General features: G+C 41.3%; 1 protein-coding gene across 1 annotated transcript in view; it reads left to right on the top strand.

The window, feature by feature from the left end:
• Nucleotides 1-22,389, top strand: part of Wnt10 (Wnt oncogene analog 10) — a 196,904-nt gene that overhangs the window by 146,414 nt on the left and 28,101 nt on the right. The window contains exon 3 of the mRNA XM_067146509.2: nucleotides 5,046-5,326. Coding sequence (XP_067002610.2) covers nucleotides 5,046-5,326 — 281 coding nt within the window. The remainder of the gene's footprint in view (nucleotides 1-5,045; nucleotides 5,327-22,389) is intronic.

Below are 22,389 nucleotides of genomic sequence, written 5' to 3'. Positions count from 1 at the left end.
ACAGCAACAGCAGTCATCGCGGACTTGAAGGTCCTCTCCTCGAGTCCTGGATATACCATGTTTGTCCTCTGTTTGATCCTGGAATCGTCTCGAATGGTGATATATTTCAGAACATCTGCTTCACCGCTTGGCGTGATCGTACACAAGATCTCAACCTTAGTGATAGACTACCATTGACGTTAGCCTACGCGCAAATTTTAGTCCTGATTTGTTCGTCGCTAATTTACCGGAACTAGACAGTTGAAATAAATCCTCCGCAGCGATCATATCTTTACGGTTCTCACTCATTACTCTCGCGATCCGCGAACGCCTTATAAATGTGTTTTGCTACTTGATAGTGTTATTAGCTCTTGTGAGCTAACTCACAGGGATCGAATAATAGTCTTACAAAGCTCACAAATAAGTGTATCTAATAAGCTTGTGAAGTACGCCATATCGCACTTGGGGTTTCTTAACAGTGGATAAAAATAAAGTTAGAACTAATTATCACTGATTATTGAGGGTCACAAAACGCTGAAAATTAATAAGTTTCTGTAACACGACTGAGCGGCTGAAATACACTGAGCGAGCAAATGATACTGAACACAACGAGCGTATGAATTTGAATGAGAGCGCAAATACGTGCAGAACGAGCGACTGAATTCGAATGAGAGAACTACCCTCTTCAAGCAAGCTTTTATAGCCTTAAAAAGATGCCGAGCTTGAGGTAAACCCCCGGCTAACAGAGGGTCATCCTTCGTAACGGTTCAGCAGATGTCAACGGCCTCTCCTGCAAATATGCACTTCTCTCAATTGAGCACAAGTAAATAATATTATCGACACATGACATTCGATAATTCTGTTCTTAATTGCAGGTAGGGTCAGATCTGTGGAATTTAGCTAAGTGGCGGATATATTGACTTCATTTCAGATGATTCCAGCCTTAGGAAAGCGTTGTCAACCTGAGACAATTGTTCTGTGGATCCCCACGTTTAAATATCATCCCCTTCAGGATACAGCGGTTGGGCTTGGTGCTATAGTGGGGGTCTCCATGAATGAATGCAGCTCAATTCCAACTCGAGGAATTCGTTCCTTACGGACCAATACGGGGTTCTCATGGCCTATGGCACGGTCATCCAGGGTTCTTGCTTTCACTCCCTGCGATTTTATGACGCGTTAAATAAAATTATGCCACAGTGTTCTAATAAATAAAGAATATGGCTCAGTCATGCTATTAATATAATCTTCCATTAGCACAATCTAAGCCTCCGTGGCTCAGGCGGCAGCGTGTCGGCCTCTCACCACTAGGTTCTGTGGTTCAAATCTCGGTCACTCCATGAGAGATTTGTCCTGGAAAAAGCGGAGGCGAAATAGGTTTTTCTCCGGGTACTCCGGTTTTCGCTGTAATCTTTCACTCCACCAACACTCTCCACTATCATTTCATTTCATCTGTCAGTCATTAATCATTGCCCAGAGGAGTGCGACCGGCTTCGGCAGCTAGAACAGTGTCTATCCTCGCCGAAAGATGGGGCTTCATTCATTCCATCCTTGATCCGGTCACTGACTGGGAAACAGGTTGTAGGTTTTCATCATTAGCACAAACGAAGAAACTCCCGGATTCCTGTCCAGAATCACTCATCTTCTCATGATGCGGACAGTCTACATAACAACGGCAGCGATGATTTGATTCTATATGGTTTCATTGCAAACGATCCCTTTTAATGCAACATTCCTTTTAAAACTTTAGTATGAAAATACTATTTGCAAGTACGTTTTATTTCTTTTTCCTAATTGCTTTACGTCACACCGACATAGATAGGTCTTACGGTAACGATAGGGACGTTAGGATAGAAAAAGGCTAGGAGTGGGAAGGAAACGGCCGTGGCTTTAATTAAGCCGCAGTATTTGCCTGGTATGAAAATCGGAAACCACGGAAATCCATATTCAGGGCTGCCGACAGTGGAATTCGAACCCACTATCTTCTGAATGCAAGCTCACAGCTGCGCGCCCCTAACCGCACGGCAAACTCGCTCTGTATGTAAATATTAATTTACAGCAAAATGACTATGACTGCTAAGATAATGATGTGTTAATTGCTCTTCATGCCAAGTAGCTGCCTTGATGGATTTTTGGTAGTGAATCCGATTCATTATCCCATGTTCACGGTGTTCCATCCCGTTTAAGGTAGTCCAATTTTCAAGGTCGGTGAAAAAATTATAGGCATGCCATATTATTGTTGTTTGCGTGTTAAAAATCTCTGGTAGTATCTGTCTCCCCTCCCCAAATTTATAACTCGGCCGTAGTATCCATCCCAGTAGAGTCCGGCTCCTTGGCTGAGTGGTCAGCGTACTGGCCTTCCGTTCAGAAGACCCCGGGCTCGATTCCCATTCGAACCTCGTATTTCGACTATATATGGTTAATACCTCTGGCTAGGGTACTGCGTGTTTGTGTTCGTCTTAATAAACACCTCATCATCTACACATAACACACCACACTATCAACCATCACAGAAACACACAATAGTGATTACATCCCCCGACATTGGGTTGTATCAGAAAGGGCATCAGCCATAAAACTGGTCCAAATCCATACAAAGTTGCGACCTCCAAAAAATTGGGGAAAACGGTAATAATAATAATAATAATAATAATAATAATAATAATAATAATAATAATAATAATAATAATAATAATAATAATAATACTTTTACGTCCCACCAACTACTTTTTGATGGTTTTCGGAGACCCCGAGGTGCCGAAATTTTCTTCCACAGGAGTTCTTTCACGGGCCAGTAAATCTACCGACACGAGGTTGACGTAGGGGAATGTTTGGAGGTATCGGACAGTTTAACTTTTCTGCCAAAATTTTTTTACGGAATGCGAAAAAATCATGTAGTACATGTCATAAGCATCTATATTCTTATATTAACGTACTAACTAGAATATATTAAATTACATTTTAAAACACGGACTTTATTAACAAATTATGAGGTCATTACACTTTCGCAGGTTTGGAAAATGGAGGATGGTATCGGACGGTCAAAGTTTTTTAACAAAAAGAGATTTTTTCACATTCAAAATACAAACAAATCATAGTTTAGCCATTCTGAAAATATCACATTCATTAGCGTTAAATATTCTTGATGGACTAAACAAATATTTAGTCATAAATCATTTAATTTATCAAAAAATGTGCCCACTTGCTCCTTGTTGAAGCCTACTGCTCGCTGAAGGCTGGTAGACTCAGTCTTCCTCAAACGGAGGTCCTGGTGCCTCTTCATAAAATCATAAAAAATGGCCTTTCCTGCCATCATTTTAGTTTTATTAAACTTATGTTCAACTCTCAATTCCTCAGCAAATTGATACTCAAGTTAAAAATTCTGTTTTGTTGAGTGGCATGAGCTGGCTGTCGGGGCCTTGATATGCATTTACAGGTTCCCTTCTTCATCTGAGAATGTTCTCTGATAAGTCGCACTGTTCGCCCTGCACTTTTTTTATTGGAATCTCTTTACCAGCATCAAGAGCTTTAATTCCATCACCTAACGTGTTTTTGTAGAACAGAGGGACATAGACTGAACTCTCTAATACTCTTTCTATTGTCCCTGACAATATTCACGGCTAATATCATATTGATTTCTTCCCATTATTCTCGTATCTTCCCCATGTTTACCTGAAACAAAGAATAGTACTATCATTAACCTGGACGGAACTGCAACCTATGACGTCCGATACCGCACGCCAGTTTCGTGTCCGATACCACGCGAATGACTCCCTTAAGAAACAACAGGAACTGAACGAGAACGTTCGAAAAGAAACTGGTTCTAAACCCACGATATTACAGAGTAAGGAGTACTGTTTCTGCTAATGTACTTAAAGTTCAATGCAACTTATCCTTGTTGATGCTACTTCTTGGTAAATATAAATCTGTGCCGGCCAAAAATCACACAAAGGACAAAAATACACCACCACTCGTAAACGACCTTGCCTTTCGACTGAATAATATGTACCCGCCCTTCAAACATGCAGGCGGACCTGTGAGTAACTAAACAGGTTCTGCCACGTGCTGGTAACAAAGACGTCTGTGATTGTCCGACACAAGCCGCCATCCGATACCTCCCGATCCTCCCCTATTTGAATACCTTCAAATACTACCGGACTAAACCAGGATCGAACCTTAACCAAGTTGAGGTCAGAAGGCCAGCCTCTCAACCGTCTGAGCTACTCAGCCCAGCAGTAGATGAATCTGGTCCAGTAGATTTATATTTTCATTGTTAGATAGCAGCACAGTCCGCCTCTGTGGTGTAGTGGTTAGCGTGATTAGCTGCCACCCCCGGAGGTCCGGGTTCGATTCCCGGCTCTGCCACGAAATTTGAAAAGTGGTACGAGGGCTGGAACGGGGTCCACTCAGCCTCGGGAGGTCAACTGAGTAGGGGTGGGTTCGATTCCCACCTCAGCCATCCTGGAAGTGGTTTTCCGTGGTTTCCCACTTCTCCTCCAGACAAATGCCGGGATGGTACCTAACTTAAGGCCACGGCCGCTTCCTTCCCTCTTCCTTGCCTGTCCCATCCAATCGACCCATCCCTCCACAAGGCCCCTGTTCAGCATAGCAGGTGAGGCCGCCTGGGCGAGGTACTGGTAATTCTCCCCACTTGTATCCTCCGACCCAAAGTCTGAAACTCCAGGACACTGCCCTTGAGGCGGTGGAGGTGGGATCCCTCGCTTAGTCCGCGGGAAAAACCGACCCTGGAGGATAAACAGATTAAGAAGAAGAAGATAGCAGCACAATCGTGAGGTCGGAATAGGCAGGTCGCCTAGATGGCACCACTTCAGAAGGTCTGCACCACAATATCTAAGGCCATATTATTATTATTATTATTATTATTATTATTATTATTATTATTATTATTATTATTATTATTATTATTATTATTATTATTATTATTATTAAAGCAAGCATTATTCCAATCGGTTCTGAACCGGCCCAACAGTTCCACTGTGTGGCCAGTATGTCAAGGGTTCATGGCAAAAGTGCAAATGTTTTTCATCTCAATATGAACTGTGTTTCAGGGTACCGGGAGTCGGCGTTCGCATACGCGATTTCGGCAGCGGGGGTGGCACACAACGTGGCCCGGGCGTGCAGCTCAGGGCGACTCATCACGTGCGGCTGTGACCCCACAAGCTACAGAGACAAGACGGGCAAGCGGCGGAGCAACACCTGGAAATGGGGTGGCTGCTCGCATAACATGGACTACGGCGTCCAGTTCTCCAAGGCGTTCCTGGACCCGCGCGAGAAAGCAGGAGATATCCAGGCGCGTATCAACCTGCACAACAACCAGGCTGGCCGACTGGTAAGATATCATTAGTGCCTTCTAATGAATACATGTTTAATGGAATATCTCAATGAAAAATAATTAGCTGAGGGATTCAGAGCCATAGTGGCAAAGTCCACCTGATGGACACATTCAAGTTAGTCCCACGGTCAAAACATCCCCTGTGGATTACCGTCGATCCTCGAAAGATCGAGGTCTAGTTGCGCCCCTGTTCAGTGAGGTAGGTTTCTCCATTTGTTAATGTTCGGCCGCTCGTTATCTTTTGAATGTCCTTAGTATTACCAAGTATCAAAATTACATGATAATATCAATTAAAGACAGTTATTGAAATTATTACATGCCATTTAATGATTACCATAATAACGTCGTAATTAAAACGTATTGTTAACAAACATGAAATAAGGTTAAAATGTTCATTTATGATTTAATAATGACTTAACCACTAAACCTAACCTAGTTTTGAGAGCGGACTCTACACCGCATTTAAAACTTATTTTAACTGTATACTTTAACTGATTTCCCAAACTTATTTTAAATGTATATTTTAACTTATTTTAACTGTATATTTTAACTGATTTCCAAAAGTTGTGACTGCTGGGGACAGTTCCGTGTAGGCAATTCGACCCTCACTCTGAGATAACTATGAGCATCGCTGACCGTGGGCCCAACTCAACATTTCCCCAATGTGGCAATATCTGAAGAAATGAAGCCTAGAAGTTTTCAGTAGATAATTAATTCAATTGAAGTGGTAACATAAATATAAATATGGTAATACTTGTCTTTATCCTGACCTATTCCCAATTGGTACTAATTTTTGGTTTAGCCCGTTTTACGATCAGATGCCTTTCATGACGCCAACTCAACGTGAAGAGACGTATTCACAATAATATGTTTCTGTCGCGTTTGGTAATTTGATGTGTTGTGAGTTTGAAGATACATATCCAACACAAAAACCTAGAACACAACACAATGATTGTTACCAATTTCTTACTGTCATATATTTGAAATATACACATAAAGTATCCTTAATATAATAATTAAAGCAAAGTCACTTACTCTTGTTAAAATCAGCTAAGGACTTAAAATTAAATTTGGTATATAGTCTTCACCAGAAGATTCAATATACGAAGGTTGGAACTTAAATAGTGGCAACTATTTATTTACAACAGATACAAAAGAGTTACATGTTAGCAACTTTTACTGTCCTTCAATGTAGTCACCAGCGTTGTGTATTACCCGTTGCCAGCAGAGCCTGTTCTGTTGTTGGTGCGAATGGAGTGGTCTACTGCCTGTCGAATCTCTGCAACAGTTCTGAAGCGAATGCGAGCTCACGAATCATCTGGCACTCCTTCTTCACTGACGCTCGTAGGACAACCTGCCCAATGAATGTCCGCCACAGTTTGCCGACCATCGTTGAAGGCTTTTACCCAACGTGCCACCGTTCTGTAAAACAATGCAGATTCCCGCAAGATTCTTAAAGACCTTAATGACACTGTCGTGCTGTACGACCTCTAGCACATTTAATCTTGATCCATCTCCGCTGTTCCTGTTTGGAAAACATAGTGACAACGTTACGTTAGACCGCTAGCTCATACGTGACTGTGTTTCTCTCGCTTTGCTCTGACGTAAGGTGGGTATGTAACCAACGTGTGCTATCAGCGACAATATTAGACTCCATTGCATAGCGTCTCCACAGCAGTGTTGCCACTATTTAAGTTCCAACCTTCGTATTAACGCATTTTCATTAGCTTTTTTTTAAATTCTTGTAATATTCCACTATTATCTCTACAAAGATGCTAATTCTGGGATAGCAAATAAACTATTAACTTTGTTCACTCTGCCAGTGAATAGAATAGAATTTTATTTAACTTCTACACCACTCCGCAGTTACGTATATGATAGTAGTTGGAGTTACATGCTCATCTTCTTTAAAAGTCCATCTTCAAATTGTTGACGAAAATGCTGGTATTTCACCTTCAACAAAGTTCTAAAACGCTTTTCTACCATTTTAGTAGTAGTAGTAGTAGTAGTAGTAGTAGTAGTAGTAGTAGTAGCAGTCTCCAATCACGGTGGCACAATTGATTAATCATTGTCATTCTGTTTCCCAATATGGTGGGTTCTATTCCCACCGAAGTGAGTGACATTTGAGGACACTGTACTTAAAAGTAACCACTTCGTTCTTTTGGCTTCTAGCTTGTTAAAGGGCTTCTGCAAGAAAATATCCGACACAGAGACGTCTCTAAACGTCTCTGGTAAATAATAAGAATAATAATAAGAATCGATCCCCGGCCAGGTCAGGGATTCTGGACCTGAGAGCTGGTTCGAGGTATACTAAGTTACGTGAGAACAATTGAGGACTTATCTGATGGTGAGATAGCGGCCCCAGTCAAGAAACCCAAGAATATCGGCAGAAAGAATTCGTTGCGCTAACCACGGGTCACCTCGTAATATATATTAGATAGATAGATAGATAGATAGATAGATAGATAGATAGATGGATAGATAGATAGATAGATAGATAGATAGATAGATAGATAGATAGATAGTATTCCCCGTGAAATGTTTATTTAAATAAAACTGTTGTAACAAGCTTCAATTATATAATACTTCGTTATGAAACAAAGTACGAACAACCCTCAATATATCTGAAATGAGATTTGTATAGTTTTGTGTACGGTCTAGTAGCCGACGAGAGTACTCATAGGTTCGAAATGGCTGTAAACAAAAAGAACGTTATAGATTACGTAACCGACACTTCCTCAGTGAATCGACTAGAGGCTTTGGAATGGATATACTGTTATTATTATAATAAAATGATGATTCAATGGGTAGGCCTCGTCTCTAACGAAGAGGTACTCTCTTATGCTGGGAAATCATGCTAAGCCTTAACCCTCGTAAATGCCGGAAAGCAGCCAATATCAGTGAATTCTATCGAAATGATACAAATAATCATAGAAGACAAGATAGAAAGAGAATGTGGCCGTGGGTGGTGAAGCTCATCCCAAAGACGGCACCACTTGGCAGTTCCACATCCACGATACAACTCTCATAGGAGAGGCACAAAGTAAGGAATAATTACTCCATAATCCTCACCAACCTTCAGTAGGAGTGAGCCCCAGAAGACGGAGAAGAAGAGAATTCACCCAGTTGTCTGATTTTATTCCAGCACGATACAACATGATGACGTCATTAATAAAAGAAAGAAAAGGAAAGAAAGCCCACCATTCCTTTCTACAAGAAGGCTTAAAACATTTATACGGTTACTGATCCCGATAACGGCCCAATACCAGGCAAGCGTGAAATTCTGCAAGTCCTTCCACCTTCCCAGACCACAGAAAATCAATACGGCAATAACTCTGCTGAGATCGCAGTAACTTGATGAAGAACATTATTGTATTTCTATGTTCAGACTATCCAAATTTTCTATTTTTTTAACCTCTCTTGAAATATTACATTGTATATTTTTCTATATTTATTTCTTTATTTTCCTCCAGATCTACAGTATTTGCTGCCTCATTGATCCAATAATGGAGAAAAATAATAATGCCTAACCTAGACAAGCTCTTTCAACTAAAACTCTACCTAAATGCCAAACTATAATCATATCCAATCTAATAACACTAACTGAACAGATAAACAGATATTTTGTCTATATGGAGAACTTAATTTGAAGAAATTTAACTAAATTTATATACGGCATTAAAATATATAAATACTATAGTTAATATAGCCGACGGGCAGTACAAATGCAAGCTGAGATAAGCTACACTCTCTAGCTACTCAGGTGGTTATAGAACAAATAGAATACTCATACTTCATTACCCAAGTACACACGCATGTATATTAATTAGTAGAGTATAGGATAATGTCACAAGCGACGTGCATTATATAAGACACTGTTTCTTTAAAAATACAATACGGCGGTTAATCCAATTAGTGAGAACAATTTGCATTTTATTAAGATACAAATCACATATACATACCAACCTATAATTATATGTTTGTAAGCAGTCGCCGTTGTTTCAGAACACCATTCACATCCTTCGTCAAGCTTCTGTAATCACCGCGCTAGTTGGCCGTGCGGTTAGGGGCGCGCAGCTGTGAACTTGCATCCGGGAGATAGTGAGTACGAATCCCACCGTCGGCAGCCCTGAAGGTGGTTTTCCGTGGTTTCCCATTTTTCACTCCAGGCAATTGCTGGGGCTATACCTATATTAAGGCCACGGCCGCTTCCTTCCGACTCCTAGGCCTTTCCTATCCCATCGTCGTCATAAGACCTATCTGTGTCGGCGCGACGTAAAGCCACTACCAAAAACAAAAAACAAAAGAAAGCTTCTGTAATCCTAGAAAAAAGAAAGCTTAATGCTAATAGTGAAGTCAGCAATGTAGAATTTTACTTACGTCGACACCAGCGAAATCTTCATCCTCGTAATGCCATGAGCAGATCTCATGCTAATGTTCAACATGTTAGCAACAGTGGCTGCTATAATCCTCCTCTTCTCACGAAAAATGCGTCCACGTGGGCAACATATTCATTAGTGGCGCCTGTCGACGAATTATCCGAGCACTGTTCATCAATAAAATTACAAGTGTTGTTCGACCGTCTGGAAGGAAGTCTCTTTAGCACCTGGTAAATTTTCCTTTGACTCTTGGAACTCACACTATACTTTTGGACCATTCTTTGATGAAAAATCTTCGTTTTCACTCTCCCTTGACACAAAAATCTTATATTAAAAGGTGCAGCTTTCAGCGGGTTATTCAAGCCTTCGTACTTTCGGTTGTCTTACGCTCTTCCTGTCATCTGTTGCATGCTATCAGAACCTGCTTATTAGACGCATCTTGACAGTTACTAAGGTTAGGTCCATACTTACGAAACATCAATGGTATTAGTCATTATTAACCGAACTGCCCTCACATTTTAACTGTTTACTTCTTTCCGACATTTCTACTCAAAGGAATTTCAAGATTTATGTCAAAAATACCAGGTATACTACCTTAATGGTGAAAGATTACAGCCTTGCCTGACCCCTGTAACTATTTTGACCCTCGAGTTCATTCTCTCATAGCAACTTCATTGCCCATTTTTCTTTTTAACGGAAAGTATACAAAGAAGTATTCTATTTATTATTTACTTACAGCTATTCTATTTACACTTTGTTTTCCCAGTATTCAACTGTAGAGATGGCACATTCATTGGTTTCCACCAAATCTTTCATACTACATGATTTAGGCAGATTTCTACAGATGAGAAGGTGTCTATGATCTTGCTTTTCACCACATTCACACAAATCTTGATCACCATACTCCCACCTCTTCAAGTTGGTTTCGCATCTGTTAAGCGTCTTCCAATGTCCATATTGAAGATGGTGTCCTGCAGCTGGCTTCTATTTCACTTCCCATAATCCTACAGGCGGCTTTTTACTCCGGAGTTCCTTCCGCCGCGTTTCGGCTGATGATAGGATTGATGTTGTTGTTTGTAGGAAGCTCTTCCTCGATTTCAATCTTCATGGGTGGGCGCAAAAGTCCGAATATTTGGTATCTTCGATCTGCTTCTTGCTTCTCCTTCTCAATCTCTGCTGCAACTTGTCTCCTGACATCTGGAGGTGCTACTCCTATAAGTGGAAAGATCTTATCAACAAGAGTTGGTCGTAAGCAGCCTGTAACAATGCGACCTGTCTGGTGGAGGGCAACATCCACTTGGTTTGTATGAACCGAATTCCTCCAGACTGGAGCAGGATACTCTGCAGCAGAGAAACACAGAGAAAGGGCAGATGCACGGAGGACGTTAGGTGTGCTTCCTACGTTGTGTGTGTAAGTTCGCGAATGAGATTATTCCTGCTGCATACCTTCTGTTTGGTATCTATACGGTGCTGTTTATAAGTTAGGGCACGGTCCAACTTTACCCCTAGATATTTGGGTTGATCACAATGGTTTAATTTGTATACTTTCCAGATTACGTTCAACTTCTTTCTTGCTTCTTTGTTGTGCAGATGGAATGCACATACCTGAGTTTTCTCCGGATTGGGTTTCAGGTGATTCTAGTCATAGTAGACAGTTATTTCTTCAAGAGAAGATGTTAGTTTTAATTCTACTTCGTCAAATGTCACTCGACCCGAAACGTTCCATAAAAATATTAGCAGCCACTGGTGACCGAGATGAACCCATTGCTCTGAACAGACAGAAGGATCAACAATGGATTCACCTCTGTCACCAGTGGCTGCTAATATTTTTATGGAACACTTCGAGTCTACCGCATTAACAACAGCGCCATCGAAACCTAAGCGCTCCTATCGTTACGTGGATGACACAGTTTCGGTCTCACCACGTGGAAGGGAAATATTAAATGAATTTTTGGAGCATCAAAATTCCATTAACAGTAAGATCAAGTTCACATTGGAAGTAGAAAATGAAGGTAAATTACATTTTCTTGATGTGTTAGCATACAAGAAGAATGATGGTACACTAGGCCATGCAATGTACAAGAAACCTACACATTCTGAAAGACACCTTCATTAAGTCATCACAACACCACCCCTGCTAGAAATCAGCTCTCCTTCGAACGTTATTTACTAGGGTGAATAACGTTGTTGACGCTGATAACCGTTCGAGTGCGTTAAGAGAACTGACAACATCCATGAAGTAAAACGGCTATACGTCAGGAGACGTAGCACGAGCGGTGAAGATCAACGAGCCTAACAAGGATAGTACCAACCAGGACTGCAGTGAAAAGAAAAAAGTATTCCTTCCTTAGGTGGCGGGGATAGCTGACAGAATAGAACTCATTCTTAGAAAGTACAATATAATTCCAGTTTTCACCACAGACCGGAAGCTCAAATCCCTGTTTCGACCAGTTAAAGAAAAACTACATCTTGAAATACCGGACGTGTACGCAGTTCCATGTGGTTATGGTTGCTCATATATTGGCATGACAGAAAGGCTTGTTAGCACCAGTGTGAAAGAACACATCAGGTTGGTAAAGAGTATCACTCTCATCCTCCAAGGAGAATGCTATAAGCCACTCTGCCATAGCAGAACATTTCTACAGTACAGACCATGAAATCCTCTTTGAACAGACGAAGTTCATCTCGCCTGTAAAAACGTCCATGCTCGACTTGTAAAAGAAGCCACAGAGATAGAGCTGCGCCCAAATAACATCAACAGGGAAGACGGCTTCAAGTGATCAAATACATGGAGACCTGTACTGCAGAAATGCATGCATAACACCACCATGGCATAGCGGGACGCACGCAAGTAATTGTCGACAGAGGGCGGTGTATCAGTAATTTCCCTCCCAGCCACCACAGCATAACGCGACAATCCCTGAGTCCAATTAGTGGTGTAGGCCGTGGATAGTACGGTCATGACTTCCACGTTCCTTCGATGAATTTCTTTCCTCACTGTCAGAGGCAGAACTTCACATGCTTTGATGAAGACCAATGCAATTTGGTGGAAAGGTCGGCTTTATTAAATAAATATATATAGTGGCTAGAATCCAGTTACACATTTATGTCTTTATGTTAATAGAATGAGCCACGAAAACCTACGTTCATTAATTAGAGAACACGACTCCCAAGTCAATATAGCTATATCAGCTACACTTAAATAAACTTCGTATGTGCTCCATTGTCTAACTATTCGCCAAGTAAAGCTAAGCATGCGGTACATAAATAAATAAATAAATAAATAAATAAATGTCGTCTGCTATTAAAGTAACAAAGAATTATATTTCAGAATAATATTTCCTCCACATCCGCTATTCACAAGAGTATGTTTATTAGAATGCACTGTAGAGATACGGGCTCAGCTGGATGAAGCCGCTTCGTAAGCGTATCTTAGAGACCATTTATTTTGGGGTCTGCTGTGTGTGGGCTGAGGTAACAAAAGTTTTCATTTCTGTCGACATTTCATCTCGAGGGAGCACAGCAGGTAGGTGATGGGTAGTTTTAAAAGAACACTTTATCCATTGAGCACATCATTCAGAATTGTGTTAAGGGTCCAACCTCAGGAACCATTAGCACATTCTGTGAGGGAAGCTGACCCACTGCCGTCACGGTTATTACGTTGACGTGGTCTATTCTCTCTTCCATGTAGAAACAGAACTTAAAAAACAACAATAATAACAACAATATTAATAATAATCCGGGCTGGGTAGCTCAGACGGTAGAGTGCTGGCCTTCAAAACTCAAGTTGGTGGGTTCTATCCCGGCTCATTCCAGTGGTATTTGAAGGTGCTCAAATACATCAGCCTCGTGTCAGTAAATTTACTATCACATAAAAGAACTCCTGTGGGACGAAATTCCGGTACATCAGTGTCTCCGAAAACCGTAAAAGTAATTAGTGGAACGTAAAACCATTATTATTATTATTATTATTATTATTATTATTATTATTATTATTATTATTATTATTATATTGGCTTTACGTCACATCGACACAAATAGGTCTTATGGCGACGATGGGATAATAAAGGGCTAGGAGTGGGAAGGATGTGCCCATGGCCTTAATTAAGGTACATTCTCTGTATTTATTAATGTGAAAATGGGAAACCACAGAAAACCATATTCAGGGCTGCTGGCAGTGATGTTGGAATATTTCATCTCCCGAATGCAAGCTCACAGATGCGCGGCCCGAACCGCATGGCCAACTCGCTCGGTATACTTCTTCTTCTTCTTCTACTACTACTACTACTACTACGTCTTCTTCTTCTTCTTCTTTGTTCGTATCGGCCTACTAAGGACCACGTTCTTCTCTGGGCTCTGATCTTTGCCCAGTGCTCCTTCATTCGTTGGCGGTCTTGCTATTTTCTTTCCTCCGTCCACGACTTTCCCGTCTTCAACTTCAGCCTTTCTTGAAAACCCTGGTGGTCTTTTAGTTTCCTCCTGAGCGGGTTGCGTTCTTGTACACTGACTTAGCAAATATCATGGGATAGTCACCTAATAGCGTGTGGGGCCTCGTCTGGCCCTGCGAACTGCAGTGAGTCGATAAGTCCCTGGTAGTCCTCTGGACGCAGCTGACACCAAATCGTTTGCAGAGCGGCCGCCAATGCTGGTCTGTTCGTGGGTGCAGGATCCATGGCACGCAGCCTGCGCTCCAGGACATCCCAGATATGCTCGATAGGGTTCATATCGGGGCTCCTGGGTGGCCACAGCAGTCGTTGGACCTCCACTGCCGGGCTGAGTGGCTCAGACGGTTAACGCGCTGGCCTTCTGACCCCAACTTGGCAGGTTCGATCCTGGCTCAGTCCGGTGGTATTTGAAGGTGCTCAAATACATCAGCCTCGTGTCGGTAGATTTACTGGCACGTAAAAGAACTCCTGCGTGACTAAATTCCGGCACCTCGGCGTCTCCGAAAACCGTAAAAGAGTAGTTAGTGGGACGTAAAACAAGTAACATTATTATTATTGGACCTCCACTGCATATTCCTGGAACCATTCCCGAGCGACGTGGGAGCGATGTGGCGGTGCGTTATCATCTTGAAACACCGCAGAACCGTCTGGGCGCTGAAAGGCCCAAAATGGCTGGAGATGGTCTCCGAGCAGCTCAACATACCGCGTACCATTCAAAGTCTCTTCCAAAACAACTAGAGGGCCTATTCCATACCAGGAAAATGCACCCCAGACCATAACAGAGACACCAGCGCTCTGGACCACACCTTCGAGGCAGGCGGGATCCATCGCTTCATGTAGTCTGTGCCATACACGGTGCCTCCCATCGGCATGGTGCAGTTGAAATCGTGATTCGTCCGACCATATCACGTTACGTAATTGTTCCAGTGGCCATTCCTGGTGACTGGCGATAAATGCGCGTCGTTGTGCCCGATGACGTTGGGTTAACAGTGGCACCCGTGTGTGGCGCTGGCTCCCATGCCCCATAGAACCCATGTTCCAACGGATTGTCCACTGAGAGACGTGTCAGGCACGGCCTGTGTTGAATTGAGCCGTGATTTGTTGCACGGTTGCCCGTCTGTCACTATTGACAATCCGTCTCAGATGTCACCGGTCACGGTCATCCAGGGTGGCTGGACGGGCGGTCGTTTGTCTGTTGTGGACGGTGACACCCGCATTCAATCATTCACGATACACCCTGGACACGGTTGATCGTGTGAAGCCGAATTACCGCACCACTTCCGAAATCGCACTTCCCATCCGCCGGGCAACGACCACCATACCCCGTTCGAACGGTGTCAGCTCACAACGACGTTCCATGTTACACCTGTCACATGCACAACCAATGCTCACAAGATCTCCTACACAACTCCCGCTAGCACAGGGGGCGTGTGGTGCGCAGATAACACACCTGCGCATCAGTGCTCCGCTATCCCATGACATTTGCTCAGTCAGTTTATATCTTCATAAGTTGTCCCAATCTCCTGCAGGTCTCTTTCCACCTCATTGAACTTTGTTGACTGGGTCTTCTTATCTTTAAAATAGGTAAAGATCTGGTTCGGTGATCGTGTGGGTTTCAGTCTTAGCAAGTGGCCATAAAATACAATTCTCCTTCTCCGCATGATGTCAGAGATCTTCTGGACATGAGGATACAGCTCATAGTTATTCCGACATCTATATTCATCTTTTCCTTTAATTGGGCCAAGAATTGTCCTTAAGGTAACAATAACAGTTAATATAACATAACATAATATAATATAATATAATATAATATAATATAATATAATATAATATAATATAATATAATATAATATAATATAATATAATTGTAAAGAACAATAATTTCGACTCAAGTGTATCACAAGGAAAGTTACAAACTATTTACTACAACTAGTATAAAATTTACAATTAAAACAAATGGGTATAGTAAAATTGGTGGCTATATCGTAACATAATGAAGATCAAATACCTCCTGTCCAGTGATCACAGAATTAGCAACCATCAAGTCTTCAAGTGTGCTCTGGGCCGAAGAAACTACACCAGCTCAAGTGGACTGCGGTCTGTTCCATACCACACTCACATCCAGCAGACGCTCTTGAAAACTGCCATTTCTTCGGAGCATTCTTCGAACTAGTGAAGCCTGTATGAAATTTGCTGAGTGTCCGTCGTACAGGCTGTTCGGTGTGGCCAGCAGCTAGATTTTCAGATGGTCTCATGGTTGTGCCGAACTGTTTTCTCACACCTCTACTCTGGAGATCTGATGATTGACGGCGGCCTTTCCACTCATGAAATTTCCTCAACTTCATATGTCGAGTAATAGGCTGGTAATCTGGCAGAAGTGATCACCATAAGTCGCATCTTCAAAGGTACTGATTCTCGCCGGATTTTAGGTGGAGCAATGCCAGCTAGATGATAAATTCTGTCACGAGGAGTTGGTTTCAAATACTCCTTTATCATCCAAATGCCCGATTTAGTGCAACGTCAACTTGTTTAACATGTGGCGAATTGCACTACACAGGGATTGCATATTCTCCTGTTGAGTAGTAACGTTATAAGGCCGTGGTCTTAAGGGATTTCGGTGTAGTTCCTACAAGTCATTCGAGTATTTTTTCGTAGACTAATATGTTATATGCAGTATACCGATTAATACTTTCTTTAACCCTCAGAGAGGCGCGCTTAATTCTGTAACGCTAGTGGTCGCATGTCTCTCGTTTCTCCACCCTTGCTTCTTGTGTCGAAATTGCTGGCTACATCGTGTACATGGTTAACAGAGCCTTGTAATTCATAAAGAGGGTTGAGAAATGAAGTACAAACTGTTTCAAACAATGGCACGACTTTTTTTCTCTGTTAGGATTGTTATCGTCCCCTCCTCCTGCGCGCGTTTTAAACTAGAAGAAGACAAAACAACTGTGTGGTAAATTTGTCCAAATTGACGTATTATCCTTTCCGAAAACGAAAGTCCCATCGGTATCTGATGAATCACATTAGCTTCCACATCACAAAAACCATTCTCGGTGTCCATGCAATGATCATATTGTTGCAAAATATCTTTTTTCTCCGCCTCATATCCACTAATTTCGCCTTTCTCCAGGATATCTCGTTAAGGGTTCATAAAATCGAGGAAGTCCACCAACCATACAGAAAATGTACGATGTATAACTCGGAATTGTAGAATGAAGACACTCCATTGCTACACAAATTCTCACCTTTCATACAAGGTGCGCCACTTCAGTCAAGAACAAAGCAACAAATATAAATAATATCGACCATAATTTATAGTTTAACAAAGGAACAGAAGCTACCAGGGCAAACAACATTGTAGGAGACTTTGACCAGCGTTATCACAGGGTGAAGGAAAAACGGAGGTGAAGGGACCGACGTGCGACCAACTGATGGTTTAATAATAATAATAATAATAATAATAATAATAATAATAATAATAATAATAATAATAATCGTATGTTCTCAGTTCCCGTGTGCAGACATTTAAATTTGAAGCAATCTGGTTGTCTTTTCGTCAATTCCGACGTTCTGTTTTACTCTAGGCCTACTAGATGGCAGAGTAAGTGGAATTTCTCTTGGGAGTCTAAGACTGATTTTTAATTAATTCTGTCGTGTAAACACCAAATGTGTCACTAGAGATCCTTTACATGCCGATATCGTATGAAATGGAGTCGAATGGGCTTGTTTTCCGCCCTTCAAAAATCCGTCTACCTCTGCCGGGTTTCAACCCGGCTATCTTGGGATCTGCAGGCCAACACTCTAGCACTGATCCACAGAGGCAGCTTAATACTTTCATTACACGAGTATCACCGATGAAAACTGTCCGCCTCTGTAGCGCAAAGGTTAGCACTATTAGTTGCCGTCCTCGGTGGCCTGGGTGCATTTCCCGGTACTGCCAGAAATTTAAGAATGTCAGGAGAGCTGGTATGTGGTTGAAATCGTACATGCAGCTCGCCTCCATTGGGGGTGTGCCTGAAAAGATCTGCACCATCTCAGGATGAGGACACGAGTGTACTCACTTTACCAATGAAAACTGAACGGGGAGGTAAAAATTGACAGGGGGGGGGGTCACAAAACTTGACATCTACAAAAATATAAATTTTCAGGACAGATATTTTTTTATTAACTCGCAAGCAAAACACAGTATGTTTTCAGCTAATATCAAAAGAAAAGGATATATATGAAATAGATAGTGGATATTTTACATGTTTTATAACTAAATACTGTCTCGAAATTAACCCTGAAAAAAAATATATATATACATATTTGCAAAAGTCAACTTCTACACACTTCTATTATCAGTTTTCAAGCAAGAAAGAAAGAAAGAAAGAAAGTCATTTAAAGCATATCGTCCCTTAAGAAACAATACGTATCTGACAATTCTCGTCGTATCCATTATGTTCCTTAAGACTGGTCACGCCTCTCATCCACCTATGGATTTGCAGTCCATCAGAGCAGTTTTCGTTGTGCTCATTTTGCTATGCCGGTGTACATGTTTAGTTTTGTGAAAACTCCGTAATTTCATTCACCTTTTACGTCACCTGATGTTAAGTTAAGCAAAATTTAGATTACGCCAATGAATTCAGCTAGTGCTAAAACGTAAGAATACACTAATATCTCAAACTTGATAATTTTGTAGATGTTAATTTTTGTGAAAACTCCCCTCATTTGGAATTGGTGACTTCAGCAGCCACAGTACCACTTGAGGCTATTCTGATGACGACAAAAACGGAGAAGTGGTACTGGAATGGGCTGAAACTTACCCGTTCGCTCTTATGATGATGATAATGATATAGTAAGTTAGGGATATCTCGACACCCTAGGTAAAAGCCTGTAATTTTGATCATGCTTTATTTTGTAAAATATTTCAATTATTTCCCTGGTGATTTTGTACACAGTTAGTTTATGTTTTCTATTATTTATGGCAAAAACTAACATTTCATAACATGTTAAATTATCAAATAAATAAAGGATGCAATAATGTCCACTTCTCCCGCACTTAGGGAGAACCTGACACTAGGTAGGACCTCCGAATAGTTACACAACTATTGTACACAGTGGGTACATATAAACTGTTCATCGTTTCCGTTTTCCATACACATCTCGTGGAACTATTTCCTGCATTCCCCACTACATTGGACCCCAGCCTCATTACGGCTGTCGTCACATACTGCGCAGTAATTCTCAGAGCAAAGAAGACTGCTTGAGAAACTAGCTTCCCCGTTGCGCACTCCGAGTTCTCGTTGTTGTCCTTCAATGTGAAGGATTCTTTTCATTTTCGCGTTTCCTATTTTTTAAATTTTCCCGATAATCCTGTGAAGCCACCGTGGCGGATGGGAGGGCGAAGTAACACGTCTCTATTCATAAAGCTGATGCCTTATCAAGCACATCCGGATCTTTGCAGTGCGTTGAGTGTCCGTCAATTATGAACCGAATCCTGCCCCGAGGTTTGTAACGGTTTAGGTGATCAAGGAATAATGAAAATACCTCAGTGGTCATATACACTGATTCGGACATTTTAACAACTGATCCACTGGACATTCCTTTTGAATGTATGTTTGCCTTCCCCCTTTCATTATAACAAAGGGTGGGGCACCATATCCAATAGCATTACCACACACCATTACTGTTACCGTAGATCCCTTTTCTGCCGTGGTGCTGTGAAACACGTTTTTCTTTCCTTTATCACTGATAATCTTCCCTGCCTTAAATATGACCTAAACACCAGTTTCATTGGCATTGAAAATATCACCCGTCTGTTGAAAAACCCCGTCATATCCAACCACTGCCGTTTGTTTTTTAAATATGCTTCTTAACACCATTCCTCTGAGTGAACCTAAAAGCCGGTCACTGTTCGCCCAAACCCCTTAGAATCGAGATGGAAAATATGGTTGACTAAATGGTCCTACATAGCTTTGTCAATTGTTGCTCCTTTTTCCAGTTTTCTATTGATAGATATACCAGATAGTATTCTGGATCTGAGTGTATTCCTTGAAATACTGAAATACTTCGCCGCTGTTGCTAAAGCAGTTCCATTTTCTTTCACGTCCTTAACAGCAGCAGCCATATCTTCTGCATTCCATCGCCCAAGCAGACCTTTGTACACATATTTTCGTGGCATCCTCCACCTATAACCATTTCGATGCAAAACTATTAATGCGAAACTTTTACTTTATCATCAGGCTCCAACCTTCGTAATTTGAGTTTAACTTAACAACACAAACATTATTATAAAAATATCGCATTGCAAAAATATTATAAATATCCTTATACACTACATTTCCATCATTAATTACTCCTACTAAGCTGTAGTATTAACGCACCATTAAACCCTGTCCCCGAAAATGTATCCCGGTTTAGAGATTCAGACGCTGTCGAGATCTCCCAGCTTGTCGTGTCTAGATCTCCCCGAGTTTTATTGGCAGGCAGGAGGTCGCAACACTTACCAAGTTGAAGGTTTGGCGATTTGGAAATGACATGACCGCTTCTCCGAAACTTGCTTTGTGCGTCTAACCTAAAACATTATCTTAAAAGTGTCCGGCTCCATGGCTAAATGGTTAGCGTGCTGGCCTTTGGCCACAGGGGTCCCGGGTTCGATTCCAGGCATGGTCGGGAATTTTAACCATAATTGGTTAATTCCGCTGGCACTGGGGCTGGGTGTATGTGTCGTCTTCATCATCATTTCATCCTCATCACGACGCGCGGGTCGCCTACAGGCGTCAAATCAAAAGACCTGCATCTGGCGAGCCGAACTTGTCCTTGGGCAGTCCCGGCACTAAAAGCCATACGCCATTTCATTTTTCATCTTAAAAGTATCGCATATCTACCTATTTCGTTATACAACCTACTCATCATATTATAGCAAGTTACTTTTAAATCATATATCACTTACTTACTCACCTTCAATTATTCATATGCCTTGTATTTATAGTGATAATCTTCAGCTAACAGGGTGACCATGAGCACAAAACCATACGGCTCCAGTAAATGTAGTTGCAAGTTTGATCTGTGCAGTACTGTGGTTACCAGAGGCGCTAAACTTAAAAGTGTCGAGTTCTCCCTCATTTCAGGATCTCCTTAAGTTACCTTAATGATAATGATAATGATAATGATAATTATAATGATAATGATAATGATAATACCGGTTTAGGTCACATAGCTGCCAGCTTGCATTCGGCTTGCCGGCAGCCCTGAAGATGGTTTTCTGTGGTTTCCCAATTTCACACCGGCAATGCTGGGGCTGTACCTTAATTAAGGCCACAGTCGCTTTTTCCCCGCTCCTAGCCTTTTCCTATCTCATCGTCACCGTAAGACATTTGTGTGGATGTGACGTTTAGCAAAATTGTAAAGAAGAAGAAACGAAAAGAAAAAAGGAATCCCCATGTTGCTACAGCCCTGAAGAGTCTTGGCCTACCAAACTTGATTGGTGGGTCCCTTGTCTTGGCAATGAACACATCACTCTTGTACAAGCAATATGAGGTAAGATTTACATGATTTACCTTTAGTAATCATGTAATTTATGCTTAGGTTCGTTTAATATAGTTTTAACTATCCCACTTATATAGCATAAGTCTCTTTACTACACCCCACGAGGGCTCTTTATTAAAATGGAAAAAAATCTTGATCTAAATCTGCATAAAAGTGAATTATGAAACATCTGCATCATGATAATGCTCGTAAATTTAGGAATAAATCATGCAATTTGTCGAACTATCACGAGTATCTTACAAAAAGAGAAAAACTTATCAAGAGAGGAAAGTTATTTCGACTCGAAAATTTATAATATTTTGATCACGTTTATATGTTTTTTAAGTTGAATATACGTCCTTGAGTTTATACACATGCTGAATTAATAGCCCAACATATGAAACATGAAACTGCTTATGAAATTAAATATATTTAATTGTATTTTATGTGCACTTTCTCGATTAAAATTTACTGCTCGTAAGATCCACGATGATTTACGATATAGAGCTACCTATAATTAATTGTATTACATGGTTAATATGTAAATCACTGACCAAATTTCGCTTCTAAATTTATATTGGCTCCAAATGTCTAACGAGATTTCCTAAGACAGCGCCATATACGACCTTGCTTCTTCATCAGCTTTTCCTGGTAAACGGTATTACCATAATTCATCAGGCATGTCTCTTGTTAGCTCACAATCTACATATGCAAATGCTTCATGAAA

This window comes from Anabrus simplex, chromosome 4, assembly GCF_040414725.1.
Source record: "Anabrus simplex isolate iqAnaSimp1 chromosome 4, ASM4041472v1, whole genome shotgun sequence".
In the NCBI taxonomy this organism is placed as follows: Eukaryota; Metazoa; Arthropoda; class Insecta; order Orthoptera; family Tettigoniidae; genus Anabrus; species Anabrus simplex.
This window is presented reverse-complemented; position numbering and strand designations above follow the sequence as displayed.